The sequence below is a fragment of the Trichechus manatus genome, unplaced genomic scaffold (assembly GCF_000243295.1).
Source record: "Trichechus manatus latirostris isolate Lorelei unplaced genomic scaffold, TriManLat1.0 scaffold00145, whole genome shotgun sequence".
Classification (NCBI taxonomy): domain Eukaryota; kingdom Metazoa; phylum Chordata; class Mammalia; order Sirenia; family Trichechidae; genus Trichechus; species Trichechus manatus.
In genome coordinates, this window is record NW_004444081.1 from 1,153,354 (window position 1) to 1,173,696 (window position 20,343).

At 40.1% G+C, this 20,343-nt stretch overlaps 1 protein-coding gene across 1 annotated transcript in view; it reads right to left on the reverse strand.

Annotated features, from left to right (window-relative positions):
- The window catches only part of SH2D1B (SH2 domain containing 1B), a 31,696-nt gene that overhangs the window by 6,010 nt on the left and 5,343 nt on the right, over positions 1-20,343 (reverse strand). Inside the window, exons 2-3 of the mRNA XM_004385753.2 lie at positions 5,009-5,072; positions 2,252-2,411 (exon numbers count right to left, since the gene is read on the reverse strand). Of these exons, the coding sequence (XP_004385810.1) occupies positions 2,252-2,411; positions 5,009-5,072 (224 nt within the window). The remainder of the gene's footprint in view (positions 1-2,251; positions 2,412-5,008; positions 5,073-20,343) is intronic.

Consider the following 20,343-nt stretch of genomic DNA (forward strand, 5'->3'; position numbering starts at 1 on the left):
TCATAAAACAATATGTGTACTAGTGTTTCATGAGAAACTATTTGTTCTGTAAGCCTTCACCTGAAGTACAATAAAAAAAAAAAAAAACTTTACGAAGGTTGGACATCACTTTAACAGTCCAGGTTAAAACAAGCATGATATCCCAATTCGTATCAAAAGTTTTTGTTTTTTGCACAAGTAGACAGTGACGTTCAGTGAAGGACTGTGTTGTTAACTTCACCTTGGATCTCACCAAACCTAGCAGAGGATATATATACTCTCAATAGATATTTGCTGAATTACTTGATAAGCATATTTCCCCAAATCTGGGAAGCCTTCTCCAGTCTTCAGGGTCTCCTTAACCGTGGAAGTTCTCCCATGCCTGCCATCCTAAAAAAAAAAAAATTTACTAGAGCTTCAGTTCTTGATCGCATCTGGTCTGGGTGTTTCCAATTCCTATCAGATACGGAAGGTAAACCATAACCTTTCAAATTAAGGAATTTTGCTGCATTTCATGGGGAATATCTCAAATCTAGCCCAACAGGACAGCAACAGAGGCCCAGGTGTGATGCTAAAAATATTTAACCCTGGTATGACACAGGCAGGGGGCATTGGTGGTTTAATGGTAGAATTCTTGCCTTCCATGAAGGAGACCCAGGTCCAATTCCTGGCCAATGCACCTCATGTACAGCCAACACTCATCTGTCAATGGATCCCTGTGTGTTGCAGTAACACCAAACAGGTTTCAGCAGAGCTTCCAGACTAAGACAGACTAAGAAGAAAGGCCTGGTGATTTACTTCCAAAAAAATCAGCCAATGAAAACCCTATGGATCACAAAGTTTTCGTTGTGCATGGGGTCCCTATGAGTTGGTGCCGACTCCATGGCAGCTAACAATAATATCATAACACAGACACCAACCAATCAGAATGGGCAGCAGCCAGGAGGTCTTCCTAGTGCTGAATGAGAGCGCTGAGCCAGCTTGATCATTTTCTTCAAATAGTGACCTGCTTCCTTTATTTTCCTAAAATGGTAATTTTATTTATTAAAATTATGTAAGAATAAGACCATATCCTTAAAATAAAGATAAACCACAGAAAATACCCAAATCTCGTTTTATAGCGCTTATTTCTAAATTTAACCTAAGTTGCCTGTGCTGCCATGCAGTATAACTGGTTTGAGCATCCATCTCATTCCTTTCTCTGACTGTTCCTCCTGAGATAAATATATTATTCAACACAGGAATGGGGTTAGGGTGAAAACATAGTTAGAAAGGAGTCACTCCATATTAACTGTCTCAATAATTAACGTTATGACTGAATCTTTCATTGGTTTCAAGCCCTTCTTAAAAGTTAACATTTCAAAGGCAATACAATGCAATGCAAGAACCGAAGAACAGAAGTTGGTGGTCTTATTTTATCCAATAATGGAATATTCTAGTTATCACTACAGAGGTCTGAACAAAAGTCTTTAAAGCTACCTTACAAAAAACATCAAAGAGAAACCTTATTTTTCATTTGGGTTCCTTAATTAGCTTAAATTAAGTGTAATTATTATGTACCAAGGCTTTAAAAAAAACACAAACTTTGCAAAAGAATGGTTAAGAAAGAAAATTCATTGCTTCCTTTTCCAGAAGCACTATGAAAAAGAGATCTTTTCTTATCACCAGTAAAAAAAAAAAAAAAAAATTGAAAAATGACTATAAAACCACTTAGAGAATGAGGCTTTGTGCTTTAATCTCTAAAATCAGAGAAAAATGAATACCAGAGAATGAATGACTGTGGACTAAAGGGTTAAAATATCTTTCAGTGCCAATGTAGAGGTGGGACCGTGAAATTTTTTTTCCCTTTCTGTGGGCTAGGAATTAGTTCCTTAGAATACTAAAACAATATTCTAACATATCTGCAACTGTAGTAATTCAAATGGTTTACAGTTTTAACGAAAACCCCAGCATACTACCCCTAAGCCATTTCAAATCACAGAACTACCAAACCGAGTACAAACACACACTCACACACACACACACACACACAAATAGCCCTTTCGATTCTTACATGATGCAGATCAAAATAGCTAAACAGAAAATGCATTAAGCATTCAGCTAGCAGCCTGTTGACTGTTATCACTGTCTCCTTGGATTTAGTTGGACCATTTTTCCACTTGCAGAAGAAAAACAGAAATTCCAACAGCCAGATCACCCTGATTTTGCAAAGCAGACCAGTGGGGGAAATGGGACTAAGGCTCCTCCCCGACTCCCATATGAAAGTTTTTACCATAAATATCATTCAACTGTATCTTCAATCTTCTGCATCTCAGGTGTGTGCTCATTACTGGGTTTAAAAGGCGGACCACCAGCCCTTGATTTGGTTTTTGATATTTGGAGATCAATTCTCTTAGGCTTGGAAAGAGCTGTTTTTGAGTGCCTTCCGCAGTCTGCAAAAATACAAGAAAGGAAATCACTCATCACCGTGCCATTGTGAAATATGACACTTTTCAAAACCATGGTTTTCAAGGCAGGCTGCCTCTGTGAGTCAACAAACTGAAAACAAAAATTTAAAGAAAAAAAAAAAAATCAAACCTATTGCCATCGAGTCAGTTGGGACTCATGGGGACCCCATGTGTTACAGAGGAGAACTGTTCCATAGGGCTTTCTGGGCTGTAGTCTTTACAGAAGCAGATCGCCAGCTGCTGGGTAGGTTCAGACTGTGAACTTTTCTACCAGTAGTCAAGCATAAACTGTTGGTACCACCCAGGGACCTTAACTGAAAATAAATAGCTGGCAATTCATGCTTAACTCACACTGATCATAATACACAGAAACCTTCATTTTTTAAGACCAACCTCTGATTTGAGCTGCTCTGAGTAAAGAGGATTAATAATCAAGAGACTCCCAGTTCAGTCTGGCAGGCAGAGTGATTCCCCCCCATCCTTGGCAAGTTTGTCTGGGGCAGTTCTTGTAGATCTGCTGTGAAGGCTACCCCTTCAGAAGCTTACATCAGACCCAGTGCCTTGCCGACTAGAAACCTGCTTTGCTATCTTAGGGGACTGACAGAAGTGGACCTCTGATGGGAAATGCAAAATATGCAATCTACGTACTTGATAAATCCAGAATCTGCATGAGAAGAAAATAAGAGGAAAAGAAAATTCTGATTTTAACTGGAAGTACCATTTGCAAGTAGAAAAGGAATTTATTATTACAGAAATAATGAAAAGGAATTTGCTTCCTCCACTCTCATGTATGTGGTTGTTAGTGATGATGACTGTGGGTTCTCATATGACCACCGGGTCGTGCTACTGAAACCATGGCGCAGTCTGGTTAACCTCTGTGACGGAGACAGAGGCTGACATTTAAGTCGTCTGCGGGGAGGCCTTGTAGTGAGCACCGTCTATCATAAGCTCCGAGTGCCGGCCTCAGTGAAATGCCGCCCCATGTCTGCGTGATAACTGCTCTGGATGCATCTCTGGTTTGTCCAGATACGAGATACAATAGCTCTGGGAATTAGGGAACTATCCAGAATTCCCCGAAGTATGCACTGCAAAGAAAAAATGTTGGTTTTTTTTTCTTTTAATTTTAATTTGGGTGAAAATATACATGGCAGAATACACACTTATTCATCACTTTCTACATCTACAATTCAGTAACATTGGTTATGTTCTTCAGGTTGTGACGTCATTCTCGCTATCTCTACCCGTATTGTTTTCACCGCCATTGACTCAGACGTGCTGCCACTTAAATGTCTCAGCTACAAGAAAAGCTGTTTTTAAATGAGTTGCTTTTTAAAAAGCTTTATTTTGAGATAATTTCTGACTTACAGAAAAGTTGCAGAAACATGTACAAAAACCTCCCAAATATATCCTTCATCCAGACCCCAGATGTTAACATTTTATTATATTTGTTTTTCCTTCTCTCTCTCTTTAAAGAGATATGTGTGTATATATATGTATTCTTAAAAAAAAAAATACTTTTTGAGATTAAGTTGCAGATATGATGTCCCTTTAACCCTAAATACTTGTGTGTTTCCTTAAAAAGCAAGGACACTAGATAATCTCACTACAATTAGCAAAATCGGACAATTAACCTTGAAATAGTACTATTAGCTAATCTACAGGCCTTAGTCAAATTTTGCCAATTGCTTCAATAATACTAGTCTTTTAAAGCGAAAGAAAATTATATATATAAGCAGATCATTGCACATTCTAATCTCTCTCAGCTATTCACAATACAAATTAGCATATTGAAGATTCTGAGAAATCTTGCAGTAAAGAACCTGTTTAACTTTGTATGCAAGTGTTTCAGAACGATTATTTCAGGATATTCTAAGAAATTAAAAAGTTCAATTATGTTTATTATACTGTACCTCTCAAGCCAGAGAATTAAATTCAAAAGATGCAGAAAGGTTTTTCTGCTTAGCCTTCAATAAACCAGAAAAATAAACCCATAAAACTTCTAGCTGACTGATGTTTCCTTTTATATTTTTATGCAACTATGGAGTACACTTCAGAGCCCTGGTGGCAGAGTGGTTAAGAGCTTGGCTGCTAACAAAAGGTCAGCAGTTCGAATCCACCAGCCACTCCTTGGAAACTCTATGGGGCAGTTCTACTCTGTCCTATAGGGTTGGTACAAGTCGGAATCTACTCGACGCCAATGAGTGGGTTATGGAGTCCACTTCCTAAACATTCATACCTCTCCCCACCTTCCCCTTTCAACCCTATCCTAGGTTATTATTTAGCCTTCTAATTCAACAGTGGTGTTGCATAAAGTCCAGGTTCCTGCATTTGACCACTGAGGGAACCAGGGTTGTTTGCTTCTGTACTTCTGAAGAACAATAGCTGTGGCCTCTCAACTCCAGTTCCTTTTTGTTTCTTACAGAGAAAGACAACGTTAACTACTGATCTGACTCTTAACTCTCTATGTGCTGCCCTTTTTAGAGTGCCTCGGTGTGGTGACTTCTCAGGTTCAAGAGATGATCTCAGATTCTCCTCCCTCAACTTTTTCTGTTGTTATTGCAAGAGCCTTTGAATATTCTTACCTGTATCTTGTAGTACCCATTTTTCTCTCGGAAGATTCGATACGTGTAGACCATTTTTTCAAACCTGCGGAAAGACGACTGTGTGAATTATACTGATACACAAACCCAGGCAACATCTACCATTATAGCTTGACTGCAATGCCTTTGTCAATCTGGGATGCCCAAAAGAAATGGACCATTTTCAGGGGCTCTCATCCATGGGAATTTGAGAAACCAGATGTTTTGAAATGAGGACACTTATTCTGATGATGGAAGTCTGGACTGTAGCAAAGAGGATAAAGAGAAAGAATATACAACTTCCATGATCTTGGTACTTCTCTCTAGCTTTTTTTCCACTTAGCTGTAAGTTGATACAACATGCAAAACACCATTAGGCCACTCCTGTGTTGTTCATTAAATGACTTTTCATCAACCTCGTTAGAGATTGTTAGTGTGACAAAAATATAGAATGTTGGGAATTTTGTCCAAGGAAGTGATGTACTGTGTTCTTGTTTCTCACTGGAAAAGGAGCCATTGCTAAATAACCTAACCATAATTTAGATAACAGAGCCAATCTAGCAAAATTCAGAGTAATAGCATAAATTACCATATTTCTTCAATTACAAAACCAGATGGCCTCAAGTCAACTTGACTCGTGATGATCCCATTTGTGTCAGAGTGGAACTGTGCTCCATAGGGTTTTCAGTGCTGAGTTTTTGGAAGTAGATTGCCAGGGCTTTTTTTTTCAAGGTGCTTCTGGGTGGACTCAAACCTCCCACCTTTCGGTCAGCAGCCGAGCACATTAATTTTGCACCACCTAGGGACTCCTCTTCAATTAGAAGATGTCATCAATTGCAAGATACATTATCAATTTATAATAGCTTTCCAAGAGAAAAATGTATACATTAAATGTTTCCATCAACTATTAGACATGCTCTGATTTCACAGAAATATTAAAATGTAAAAAAATGAGCATCAAAGACATTGACATGAGGTTCAAGCTATCTTTTTGATTCCTCCCCACCCATATCCATGCCAAGAATTAGTTGACTAATCTTTTGACTGAATTGATAAGTCAAAAATGATAAGACAAGGAGTCACTTATAGCTGTAAGGTACAGGTGCTACTCTAAGGACACTTTCGCACTAATTGTCTGGAGGCTTTGATAATTGACTTTAAATCCAATCCCTTTTGTGGGATTTTCTAAGACCAGAATAACCCAGTACGTGTCTTCAAATTGCACGGCAAGCAATAAGAGTTTTACATGATTCCTTGCACACATGTGACAAATGTGTCCTTAAAGAACCCACAAGTCTGGGAAGAGATCTCAAAAGTGTCTTTTCACAGATGGATTGTTCAAATCAGGATACAAACAAAGTCCATACATTGCATTTGGTCAATCACACAGTTTTTTGAAACCTAACTGTCATACAGCCTATATTAGATTCTTAAGTAAATGACTTTAATTTTAATTACATTGTTGAATGTAATTAGGAAAATCTTCACTAGAGGAGCATAAAAGAATACAACAAACGGAGGTTCTGTAATGTTCATTAGTAAAAAAGCTATTTCCTTCAAATTGTAAAGACAGACATTGCTCAGATATGGTCTTATTCTTGGCAAAGTATTTTTAATGAAATAAAAAGCCACACTGCAGTAATGCTTCACAAGAAACTGATTTATATACCTAAATGCATTTACTTAGAATGTTTACCAATGAACGCTACAAGACATTACAGAGCAGTAAGTTTAGTATCTACATTATATGACTGTTATGGAGTAGACATAAAAAACTTATTTTTAATGCCCTCTGTTCTACCTTTTGAAGCCCTGGTGGCTCAGTGGTTAAGAGCATCGCTGGTAATAAAACGGTTGGCAGCTGGAATCTGGCATCCTCTCCTTGGAAACCATATGGGGCAGTTCTATTCTGTCCTGTAGCATCGCTACAAGTTGGAATCAACTTGACAGCATCAGGTTTTTGGTTTGGGTTCTACTTAGTATTTTATAAAACTTTTAAAGAAACATGACTTTTCAGTATGCATTTACGCTAAAGATATGTTAAAAGACCGTGCTTCCCAAGGCCTTCTCCTCCATCACCACTGGTGACCAGGGAGCCCCTCTCCACCCTCCCAACACTCATAATCTTGCCTCCACTTTCTCCATCTTGAATCCATCAGGCTAATCTCATTATGCCATTTATCCTGGTTTGTCAGTCATTACAAAAGCCCCTAGTCTCTCAGGTCATCTTTGTAGCCTGCATTCTAATCCCACAAGACTCTCGACAGTCTTTGTTTTATTGCCTTCTTCTCAGCTCCTGAAACCCTTCCACTGTGCTCCCTGGAGCTTAAGGTCCACCATCATAAAATCTCCTGTACCTTCAACCTATTCTCCCATCATCCTCTTCACCCTCTTGCTCCAAAGGAAACCTGACTCTCCCCTGAGGACACTGCTTCTCCTACAGCCCTCTAAAAGGCTGCTTCATTCTCCCACAGCTTCTCACTACAGGACCGGGAGAGGAGACTAGTGCTCTTCTTGCTCTCATGGCACCTCAGTGCTGCTTCCCTCCATCCTATGAATCCTTGGCTTTGAATTTCATGCCATCAGATTATATCACCCACTGCGCCTCACTGTTGCTGTCATTTCCTGACCCCTGGTTACCATTCAGTTCTCCAGGTTTTAGCTCCTACTTCACTGTCACTATTTTCAATACAGTTCCTGTCTAAATTCAATTCCTGGGCAATTTCAATTCACATGTAGATTATCCTTCAACACCCTAATTTCTCAGGTCCTTAAACTCCTTTCCTGCAATAATCTGGTTCTCCACCTACCCTAACCACTCACTCTCATGCTTATAAGCAGGACTGGCTACATAAGTTGCGGGGCTCAGTACAGAATGAAAGTGTGGGACCCCTCGTTAAAAATTTTTTAGGGATTTCAACATTGTGACAATAGAGAATTAAACCAAGTGTGAAGCCCTCTGAGTGTGGGGCTGTGGGTGACTGCATAGGTTGCATGCCTATGAAGCCAGTCCTGCATTGACCTTGTAATTGCCAATCACTGTAGACTTCATAATCTCAATTTTATGCATCCCATCTTCTTTCTACTACTTCCCATTTTTCAAGGTACCTCTCTCTAGTACACTGACCCCAACAATTCCTTGATCCCATAAAATCTCCAATTTATTGATCTTGCCTACCTTTTCACTGTTCCTCACCCTCCTGATGTCTTTGCTTCTCTCTTTAAACCAGTTGCTGTTGAGTCGATTACAGTTTAGATTAAATTCATTGCCCACCACTATAATCACTCTCTTAACTGTATCTTTGACTCCTTTACCATCTTTGACTTTATTTATTCAATTAGCAAAACCAGAACCCTGATTAAATCCAACCCTCTGCAGCTATATGTGTCTGGGGAAAACTCACAGCTGTGTAGACTGGTCTCACTTTAAATTAATGATCCTAAACCTTAAGTGGGCTCTTAACGCCTCTGGGCAATCATTTACTTCCCAATTCTCTTCGACAGTGGTTCTTACCTTCGCCTTTCTACTCAAACTCCCATCACCTTTTTTCCAACCTCACTCTTTCGTGGGTCAATTTATTTATTTTCATACTCTTTTCAAAAAATTTTTTTATTGTGCTTTAGGTGAAAGTTTACAGAGCAAATTAGTTTCTCGTTAAACAATTAACACACATATTGTTTTGCAACATTGGTTGCCAACCGCACGATGTGTCCACACTCTCGCTTTCTCAACCTCGGGTTCCCCATTTCCATTCCTCCAGCTTTTCTGTCCCCTCTTGCCTTCTTGTCCTTGCCCCTGGGCTAGTACACCGATATAGTCTCAGATACATGGTTGCACTACGTGTGCTATTGTTTGTTTTATAGGCCTGTCTAATCTTTGGCTGGTGAATTCAGTACTGAGTTAAAAGGGTGTCTGGGGACAACACTCATGGGGTTTCTCCAGTCCTTGTCAGACAAGCAAGTCTGGTCTTTTTTTGTGAGTTTGAATTTTGTTCTACATTTGTCTCCCACTCTGTCCAGGACCGTCTACTGTGATCCCTGTCAGAGCAGTCGGTGGTGGTAGCCAGGCACCATCTAGTTGTGCTGGACTCTCTCTGATGGAGGCTGTGGTAGTTCTGGTCCATTAGTCCTTTGGACTAATCTTTCCCTTATGTCTTTGATTTTCTTCATTCTCCCTTGCTCCAGACGGGGTGGGACCAGTGGAGTATCTTAGATGGCCGCTCACAGCTTTAAAGATCCCAGACGCTACTCACCAACCATCCCCACTCTTAACTGATGACTTTATTGAGAAGATTAAAGCAGTCAGAAGAGAAATTTTCTACTCCCACTGCCACACTACTAGCATCTCTACTCATATTCTCTGCCCCGTTACTGTAGATGAATTTTGCATGTTGTTCTCTAAAGCTGACCCCTCCTACTTCCACCGGATGCCATCTCTGCTCAGCTATTCAAGCACATAGTTCTGGCAGTTCTTTCCTTTCTCTCTCTCTGATATCATTAATTATTATTGTTTACACAGCAGCCAGGGTGGTCCTTTTAATAATGTAACTCAGATAATGTCACTCTTCTGCACAAAAAATATGAGCTTAGGATAGCCAGGTCAATTTTGAAGAAAAATCATAATAATAAGATGGGTGGTGATGGTGGGTTATTCCTATCCTAATAGGTCTCAAGTCTTCTCATAAAGCTATGATAATTAAGATAACGAGAAACGGGTTCAGGGGTAGAATAAGATATTAATGGAACAGAATAAAGAACCAGAAACAGACCCTCTTTTGTATGAAAGCCTGACATAAGACAGGGCTGTCAAAGAAAATCAATGGGGACAAGAAGGACTATTTCCTAAGTGATTATGGGACAACTAATTATCCATGTGGAAAAAGAATGAAATTGGATAACTACCTCAAACTTGAATTAAACTTAATTATGAAATGTGAAACACTAAACTTTAGGAAAAATAAATATAAGTTTATTTTTCCACTTAATGACCTTGAGTTAAGAAAGGAATTCCTAAACTACAAAAAACTACAAGCCACAAGACAAGAGTAATAAATTCACTATATTAAAATTAAAATTTCTAGTTTTCTAAATACACCATTAACAAAGTGAAAAAAAGACCACAGATGGGGAGAATGGGAGAAGATTATTGCTATATATATTTACATGGAGCCCTTGGAGCCCTGGTGGCAAAGTGGTTTAGGAGCTTGTTGCTAATCAAAATCTCAGCGCTTCGAAACCACTAGGAACTCCTCGGGAGAAAGATGCGGCAGTCTGCTTCCTAAAGATTATAGCCTTGGAAACCCTATGGGGCAGTTCTACTCTGTCCTATAGGGTCACTGTGAGTCGAAATAACTCGACAGCGGTGGGTGTTTATATACATTGTTGTTGTGTGTCATCCAGTTGATTCTGACTCATAAGGACCCTATAGGACAGAGCAGAGCTGCCCCACAGGGTTTCCTAGGCTAAAATATTTTCGGGAGCAGATCGCCAGGTCTTTTCACTCATGAAGCAGCTGGTAGGTTTGAACTGCATACCCTTCACTTAGCAGCCGTGCATTTAACCATTTTGCCACCAGGACTTATACACACAGACACACACACACACACACACATATTCTACAATAAGAAAAAGATAAATGAAATGGTCAACAAACATGTTAAGATGCTCCACTTCACTATCAATCACGGCAATATAAATTAAAACACAACGGGGTATCGTTTTATACCAGATTGGCAAAGATGTAAGAGTTTAATAGGACAAAATATTGGCTGTGATGTGGAGCTATAGAAAGTTTTCTATATTGCTGATGGGAGTATAATTAGATACAAATGTTTTGGAGAGCAATTTGGCAAAATGTAGTAAAGTCGAAATGCATACAATCCATGAGCCCGAATTTCTACTTTCTGAGATGTCAATACTGAAACAAAATGACCGTGTCAATGTTTTATTATTTATTAAAAAGTAAAAACCAGTGAAACTAAATATTGAATACATTTAAAATACAAAAAAAATTCTAAACATATTCTAAAAAATCACGTAGGAGTATAAACTGGTAAACACATAATGAATGCATATTTTCTAATACGAAGTATTATTAAACTAATGAAAATATAGTATTAAAAATAACAAATCAAACACCCTATAAAACTGAATAAGTTATAATCAGTCACGAGCACCTAGAATGGCATAAATATTCTGCTAGGTCGGTTAATTGAAGCCTGGATTCAATAATGGCCTGTATTAAAGAGATTGAAAAGACTGAACTCTCCTGGCATTTTATAGGGAAAGGAATCTGTAGGCTCAGGGAGATGGGAATGTCGTAATGCATCTATTATATGCAAATTGCTCGGTGGCACCCCAGGTGCCTGAGGGACACCATTTTCACAATGCACGAAAAACACCCTGTGGCCAGAGTACCAGTTTCTTTGAAAACTGTACCTCTATTCTGCAGGCCAGATTTGACAGTGGGAAGTGCTGCAATGGAATGGGGTGCCCTGACTTTAGTAGAAATAAGGGCATCCAGGAAGAGTTGCGGTCTGGTGATAGCAAAGAAATGAAAGAGCCAGTGAGGGCACAGTCACCATCCTAAGGCAGAGGGATGGAATGGTACAAGAGTGGTTTGGCCCACAGGGATCTGCGGTGATGTTTAATTGATCACTGGATTCCAAGGAATGAAATAGATGCCTAAGGTGCTGCTTGATATATGTACATATACGTAAGTAGAAAAATTCTAGGTCTGGTGGGCAGAAACCTGATGTCATGGATTGAATTATGTCCCCGCAAAATGTGTGTATCAGTTTGGCTGGGCCATGATTCCCAGTATCGTGTGGTTGTCCTCCATTTTGTGATTGTAATTTTAGAGTGGGATTGTAACACCCTTACTAAGGTCACATCCCTGATCCAATGTAAAGGGAGTTTCCCTGGGGTGGAAGAGAAAAAAGGAAAGGGGAGCAAGCAGAGAGTAGGGAACCTCATACCACCAAGAAAGTGAGTGCTGGGAGCAGCGTTCTTCCTTTGAACCTGAGGTCCCTGCGCTGAGATGCTCCCAGACCAAGGGAAGATCGATGCATCACAAGGACCTTCCTCCAGATCCAACAGACAGAGAAAGCCTTCCCCTGGAGCTGATGCCTTGAATTTGGACTTGCAGCCTACTAGATTGTGAAAGAATAAATTTCTCTTTGTTAAAGCCTCCACTTGCGGTATTTCTGTTATAGCAGCACTGGATAAGGAAGGCACCTGATTGAGTCACATAGTAGGGATTCATAGCCTCTTAACCAATGACAGACCTAAGCCAGTTCACAAGCCCAGGGCCCTTGTATTGGGAGGGATGGTGTGTTCCTGGATCCCTGTAAGGAAGGGCTGTGATCACAGATGGATACTGTGGCTCTTCCTCCAAGCCTTTCCCAGAGAGACTTGCAGCTTTTCCCAGGTGGACTGTGCACTGGGAAAGGAAAACTACTCCACCTTTTTGAGGGTTGATACTGGCTTTGAGGAGGGCCCGGGTGGTGCAAACAGTTAAGTGCTCCACTACTGCTAAAAGGTTGGAGGCTAGAACATACCCAGGCGTGCTGCCTCGGAAGATAGGCCTCCCGATCTGCTTCCAAAAGGTCACAGTCTTGAAAACCCTACGGAGCTGTTCTACTCTGCACACATGGGAATCTCCATGAGTCGGAACTGACTCAACGGCAACTAACATGTAACAACATGGATGAATCTCAAAATAATTATTGTCAATGAAATCAGAAGTCAGACAAAAAAAGAATACATACTTTTTGATTCGATTTGTATTAAATTATAGAAAATATGAACTAATTTATAATGAGGAAGTGTAGTAAGGAAGGATTACAAAGGGGCACAAGGAAAGTTTTGGGGGTGATGGATATGTTCATTATCTTTATTGTGATGATAGTTTTGCAGATGTGCAGAGATGTCAAAAATCATCAAATTGTACACGTTTTCTTTTATGTCAATGATACCTCAGTAAAGCTGTAAAGATCATTTGTGGAGTAAAAAAAGTACATGGAATTTATTTTTGTGCTCTAAGTAATCCCTGGGGGGTGAAAAGAGTTAACGTACTTGATTGCTAACTGAGAGTTTGGAGGTTTGAGTCCACCCAGAGGTGCCTCAGAAGAAAGGCCTGGTGATCTACTTCCGAAAAACCAGCCACTGAAAACCCTTTGAAGCTCAGTTCTACTCAGACACACATGGGGTCCCATGAGTTGGAATCAATTCAATAGCAACTGGTGATGGTAGAATATATAAACCAAATGTATTTATAGAAACCAAACTAAGTTATTTTACATATGTAGATCCTGCTGTTTTCCTGGTTGGTCTTTAGCATTGGGTAGAAAAAACTGGTTTCCCTTATTTGCCATTAAACCAAACCAAACCAAACCCATTGCTGTTGAACTGATTCCGACTCATAGCGACCCTACAGGACAGAGTAGAACTGCCCTATAGGGTTTCCAAGGAGCAGCTGGTGGACTGGAACTGCTGACCTTTTGGTTAGCAGCCAAGCACTTAACCACTGCACCACCAGGAGTCCTATTTGCTGTTAGGTCCTCAATAAATATGTGGTGACTTGACCCCCATTGTGGAAGTGACACACCGTGGAGGACAGCTCTGAACACGACAAGAAAGAATGACACCTGGCTAGTTACTCAGTCATTTCCAAGGTTTACAATACTTGGTGTATTGAAATGCCTGCTCCTTTGGTTATCCTGCGGAAATCTTCAACCTCACTTAAGATGTGAAAAACACACAGCCCTTATAAAGGCCGTTTAAAATATTGTTGGCATGAAGTTCTCAGTTGAGGTTGGAAAAGGTTATAATACAGGCCTTCATTCTTTCCATCAGGGTTTAGCCTTGTCGTGAGCAGTCATTACGTGAGGTGCTGTGCAGGGATCCTTGAGCCCATGAACAGCCCACAGATTAGTAGCTGGTCTCACGCTGTGACTAGGGTCACAGAAAAACTTGTTCAAGCGTTTAGTTTTATTTTAGCCAAATTTCAAAGCATCAGTTAGAGGAAATGAAGCTATGCACTATGATGTTAGCTACGTGCTTCTGCATTTTTCTGGGCCATGACGGAAGCAGGGGTGCCAAGTCAATAAAGAATGTTCTAAAACTTCTTACCTCTGGCCCTCTCACTGCCCTTGATTGAAGTGTCAATTTCTCAATGTGTGTAAAATGTTATAAGTGTAGCTTCATGCTTAGAATTGTATCCTAAGGAGAGAGTTGGGCAAGCTTTCCAAGATATAAGTACAAAATTGTTCATTGTCTCATTGGACAGAAATTGCGAATAAAAATCAGAAATAACCTAAATGTGTGATTATGTCTCAATTACGATCTATCCAATCCATAAAAGACTAAGCAGTCATGAAAGGATGATGTTTACCAGCTTTCTTTGATGTGGAAAGAAGCCTACGATATATTGGAAAAAAAAAAGCAGGTTGTAAATTACCAGATATAATGGACAATTTATGTCTGCATATATCCGCTTCTACACGTATGTGCATAAAGAATGGTCTGGAGAGACTTGTACCAAAATATCAAAAACATGATTTCTGAGTAATGAGACTAAAGGCGTTTCTGCTTTCTTCTTTACACCTTTTCTAGAATTGATGTTTTTCTAAAATGAACTTGCGTTATCTTTATAAACAGAAAAGTTAGAATATTTTTCTTTCTCCCTGGACTCTAGAAACTTTCTAAAAACCTCAGATTCTGAGAGCTGGAAATAACCATCAGAACTTCTCACAGATCCTTTCTATTGCCATGGTGCGGACGCACAGTATTTTAGGGTTCAGGTCTTTCTCAGCTTTCCTGTGGCTGTAGAAAGTCCCTTCTTTCCCTTCACACCCATAGATGAATCCTCTGCACCTCCTAATTTTGATTCTACTGATTGTAAAGGCAGACACAGTTCCAATCTACCGACACTCACAAAGTCCCCCTACACAGATAGTGTTTTGCATGTTAGGGTTTTCTGGAAGCTTTATCATGTTGTGAGATCAAGTCACATTTCCTGTCCACAGTCACCACATAGCTTTCTGGTCAGTGTTACATGCTGCTAAGTCAGTTCTCTGTGTGACTTCCTTTATTTCTAACTTTCCCCCCAGTGTCTTCATTCAGATCTGTGAAAGCATGGGAGTTGGTCTATCACCGTTCTGATGCAGCAAAGAAGGGACTATTCATCTCTAAGACCCAGAATGAGGAGATTCTGCAAGTCAGGATCCAATGTCAAGCCCTCAAGTCCCCCAGCTTGGGCACTTAGCGACAGGGTTCCAAGGTTTCTACCTTGAACATATTTCAGTGGAACTGCGGACACTGGTAAGGCAGAGGACATAGTAACGTATTAACAGTTTCGTCTTAGGAAAGTTATTAATAAGAAGCTACCATTTTCTTCCCCATAAAATAGGGATACTGTCACCTACTGCAAAGGGTTTTGCAAAGAAAAAAATGAAATGATACATGTACCATGCTTAGCACAGTTTGGCTCACAGAAAGCACCTATGTGGTGGCTAATTACTACACAGGTGTAGGCAACCAGGCTAATGCTTGTGTTATAGACAGTAATTTTGACTTGGTTCACACAGGGTTGTTCACTGCAGCATGGACTGCTTTATGAGACTTTCTCACAGGAGCCTTTCCTGACACCCAACCTACATACAGTAGCCTCTGTTCCTCCCTGTCATATGACTTTGTTGCGTTTTCATCATATTTTCTTCTCCCACTAGAATGTAAATTCCCAAACGTTGCCTGTAGTGTTTATCACTGCTTCACCAGTGCCTAGGACCATGCCTGGAACATAATAGGCGCTCAGCATATGCTTGTTGAATGAATGAATGAAGGTTCGTTCCATTCATCCTCCAAGGCACAGCTCCAGTGTCAGACTCCCCACTCCTTGATGAATGAATCACTCTTTGGTCTTCGTTCCCATAGTGCCCTGATCATAATCCCAACATCTCAGTTATTGGACGGCATCATGTTGTCTGTTTACTTCTTTATTTTCCCCACTAGGCTCTGTGCATGTGTTGAAGCCATCAGCTGAGTGCCTGGCATGTGGAAGATACAAAGTCATCCCAAGGTGGTGAAAATTGTTAACGTACTTGGCTGCTAACCAGAAGGTTGGAGGTTCGAGTCCACCCAGGGGTGCCTTGGAAGAAAGGCCTGACAATCTACTTCTGAAAATATCAGCCATTGAAAACCCTACGGTGCACAGTTTTACTCTGACATACGTGGGGTTGCGTGAGTCAGAATCCACTCAGCAGCAACTGGTTTTAAGTAATCATCAAAAAAGCTGAATTGAATATCCTGTATTGACCTGTGTGATAATAAGTTTTTACAAGGAACTTTGTCGGGGTGGAGCCCTGGTGGTGCAATGGTTAAGAGCTCACCTGCTAACCAAAAGGTAAGCAGTTTGAATCCACCAGTTTCTCCTTGGAAACCCTATGGGGCAGTTCTACTCTGTCCTATGGGGTTGCTATGAGTCAGAATTGACTCGACGGCAATGGGTTTGGTTTCTCGTATGGTGGCGGTAGGACTCCCTCAATGGTGCAGAGTTAAACACTCAGCTACTAACCAAAAGGTTAGTGGTATGAAGCCATTCAGAGATACCTCAGGAGAAAGGCCTGGTGATCTGCTGCTGAAAGGTCACAGTCATGAAAACCCCCTATGGAGCAAGTTTTACTCAATACACCTGAGGTTGTCATGAGTTGGACTTGACTCAACAGCAACAGTTGTTTTTTTTTTTTTTTGTCTATAGGACTTTGCTGTCTTATTTTCTTTTTATTTTATTGAGCGTTAGGTGAAAGTTTACAGCTCAAGTTAATTTCTCATTCAAAAATTTATACACGTATTGTTTTGCGACATTGGTTGCAATCTACACAATGTGACAGCACACTCCTCCTTTCCAACCCAGATTCCCTGTGTCCATTCGTCCAGTTCCTGTCCCTCTTGCCTTTTTGTCTTGCTTTTGGATAGGCGTTGCCCATTTGGTCTTGCATGTTTGATAGAATTAAGAAGCACGTTCTTCACATATGTTATTTTTTCATTTTGTTTTATAGGCCTGTCTAATCTTTGTTTGAAAAGTGGGCTTCAAGAATGGTTTCAGTTCTTGGTTAGCAGAGTGTCTGGGGGCCATAGTCTTGGGGGATCCTCCAGTCTCTGTCAGACCAGTAAGTCTGGTCTTTTTTGGTGAATTTGAATTCTGTTCTACATTTTTCTCCTGCTCTGCCTGGGACAGTCTGTTGTGATCTCTGTCAGAGCTGTTCGTTGGTGGTAGCCCGGCACCATCTAGTTCTTCTGGGCTCAGGCTGGTGGAGTCTCTGGTTCATGTGGTCCTTTAGTCCTTTAGGCTAATATTTTCCTTGTGTCTTTGGTTTTCTTCATTCTCATTTGCTCCGGATGGGATGGGGCCAATAGACGCATTTTAGATGGCCACTCACAATCTTTTAAGACCCCAGATGCTACTCATCAAAGTGGGATGTAGAACAATTTCTTTACGAACTATGTTATGCCAATTGCCCTAGAGGTCCCCCGAGACTATGGTCTCCAGCCCCCAGCCTAGCTACTCGGTCCCTCAAAGTGTTTGGATGTGTCTAGGCAACTTTCATGCTTTTGCTTTGGTCCAGTTGTGCTGACTTCTTCTATATTGTGTGTTGTCCTTCCCTTCACCAAACGTGACACTTGTCTACTACCTGGTTAGTGATTTCCCCTCCCCCCCCCACCCTCATAACCATCAAAGAATGTTTTTTTCTGTATGTAAACCTCTTCCTGAGTTCTTATAATAGTTGTCTCATACCATATTTGTCCTTATGTGACTGACTTATTTCACCTTCCAAATTCATCCATGTTGTGAGATGTTTCACGGATTCATTGCTGTTCTTTTTCATTGCATAGTATTCTGTTGTGTGTATGCACCATAATCTGTTTATCCATTCATCTGTTGATGGGCATTTAGGTTGTTTCCATCTTTTTGTTATTGTGAATAGTGCTGCAATGAACATGGGTGTGCATATGTCTATTTGTGTGTCGGCTCTTATTTCTCCAGGTATATTCCTAGGAGTGTGATTGCTGGATTGTATGGTATTTCTATTTCTAGCCGTATGGTTTTCCAAAGTGGTTGTACCATTTTACATTCCAACCAGAAGTGCATAAGAGTTCCAATCTCCCCACAACCTCTCTATCATTTGTTATTTTGTGTTTTTGGATTAGTGCCAATATTGTTGGGGCAAAATCAATGCAGAAAAGGCATTTGACAAAGTTCAACACCCATTCCTGATAAAAAAAGTTCTCAGGAAAATAGGAATAGAAGGGAACTTCCTTGACATAATAAAGAGCATCAATACAAAGCCAATAGCCAACATCATTCTAAACGGAGAGAGACTGAAAGCATCCCCCTTGATAACGGGAACCAGACAAGGGTGCCCTTTATCACCACTCTTATTCAACACTGTGCTGGAATTCCTAGCCAGAGCAATAAGGCAAGCAATAAAGGGCATCCAAATTAGTAAGAAAGAGGTAAAACTATCCCAATTCACAGATGATATGATCTCATACACAGAAAACCCCAAAGAATCCACAAGAAAGCTATTGGAACTAACAGAAGATTTCAGCAAAGTATCAGGATACAAGACCAACATACAAAAATCAGTTGGATTCCTCTACACCAACAAAGAAAACTTCGAAAAGGAAATCATCAAATCAATACCATTTACAATGGCCCCCAAGAAGATAAAGTACTTAGTAATATATCTAACCAGGGATGTAAAAGACCTATACAAAGAAAACTACAAGACACTACTGCAAGAACCCAAACAAACCTACATAAGTGGAAAAGCATACCATACTTGTGGATAGGGAGACTCAACATAGTGAAAATGTCAATTCTACCCAAAGCGATCTACGGATACAATACAATCCCAATTCAAATTCCAACAGCATTCTTTAACAAGATGGAGAAACAAATCACTAACTTTATATGGAAAGGGAAGAGGCCCCAGATAAGCAAAGCATTACTGAAGCAGAACAAAGTGGCAGGCCTCATGCTACCTGATTTTAGAACCTATTATACCGCCATGGTAGTCAAAACAGCCTGATACTGGTACAACAGACACATAGACCAATGGAACAGAATTTAGAACCCAGAAGTAAATCCATCCATCTATGAGCAGTTGATACTTGACAAAGGGGCAAAGTCCATTAAATGGGGAAAAGACAGTCTCTTTAACAAATGGTGCTGGCATAACTAGATATCCATCTGTAAAAAAATGAAACTAGATCCATACCTGACACCACACACGAAAACTACCTCAAAATGGATCAAAGACCTAAATATAAAATCTAAAATGATAAAGATCATGGAAGAAAAAATAGGGACAATGCTAGAGGCCCTCATTCATGACATAAATAGGATACAAAACATAACTAACAAGGCAAAAATACCAGAAGATAAACTAGATAACTAGGAGCACCTAAAAATCAAACACTTATGCTCATCAAAAGACTTCCCCAAAAGAGTAAAAAGACAACCTACAGACTAGGAAAAAAATTTTGGCTTCAACATACATATCTGACAAGGGTCTCTAAAATCTCCAAGATACTGCAACACCTCAACAACAAAAAGACAAAAAATCCAATTAAAAAATGGGCAAAGGTCATGAACAGACACTTCACCAAAGAAGACATTCAAGCAGCTAACAGACACATAAGGAAATGCTCACAATCATTAGCCATTAGAGAAATACTTGTTGTTGTTTGTGTTTTTATGGTAGAGATAGCCACCAGGGCCATTTGACCTGAGCCTTAAGCCTGAGGGTACTTGAAATTTTGTTTGCCTTTCAGTGACATGGGCAAGGAGTAGGGTGAAACTTGGTCATGTGCAGGTACCCAACAAACATTTATTCTTGTTTCTTTATTTATTATTAGCATTTCACAGTGAACTTTGCTTTAAAGAATATATAAGTTAGGCCGATATACTACAGAACAGTTGAGAATAAACGTCAATTTTCAAAGAGATTTTAAACGTAGACGACATACCCTGGGGCCTGCCCTGTCTCTACCACATCCCCTTGCACTGTCTTCTTTTTTCCATTTCCTCTGCTTGACCCACCTGAGCTAGTTCTTCAACGTCTTCCATTTAGTGGCACAACAGTAACCCAGTCATCTCTCAGTTCCAGTACATTCTCCATATCAGACTGACATTCCTAAAACCCAGCACTAGTCTTGTCATTCCCCACCTCGGAAACAATCCATCTCTCCCCTTTATCTACAGAAAAATTCTCTTAAGACCCCATTATCTTATCTCAAACCTAGTTTGATTCATATGTGTATTAAAAGATCCT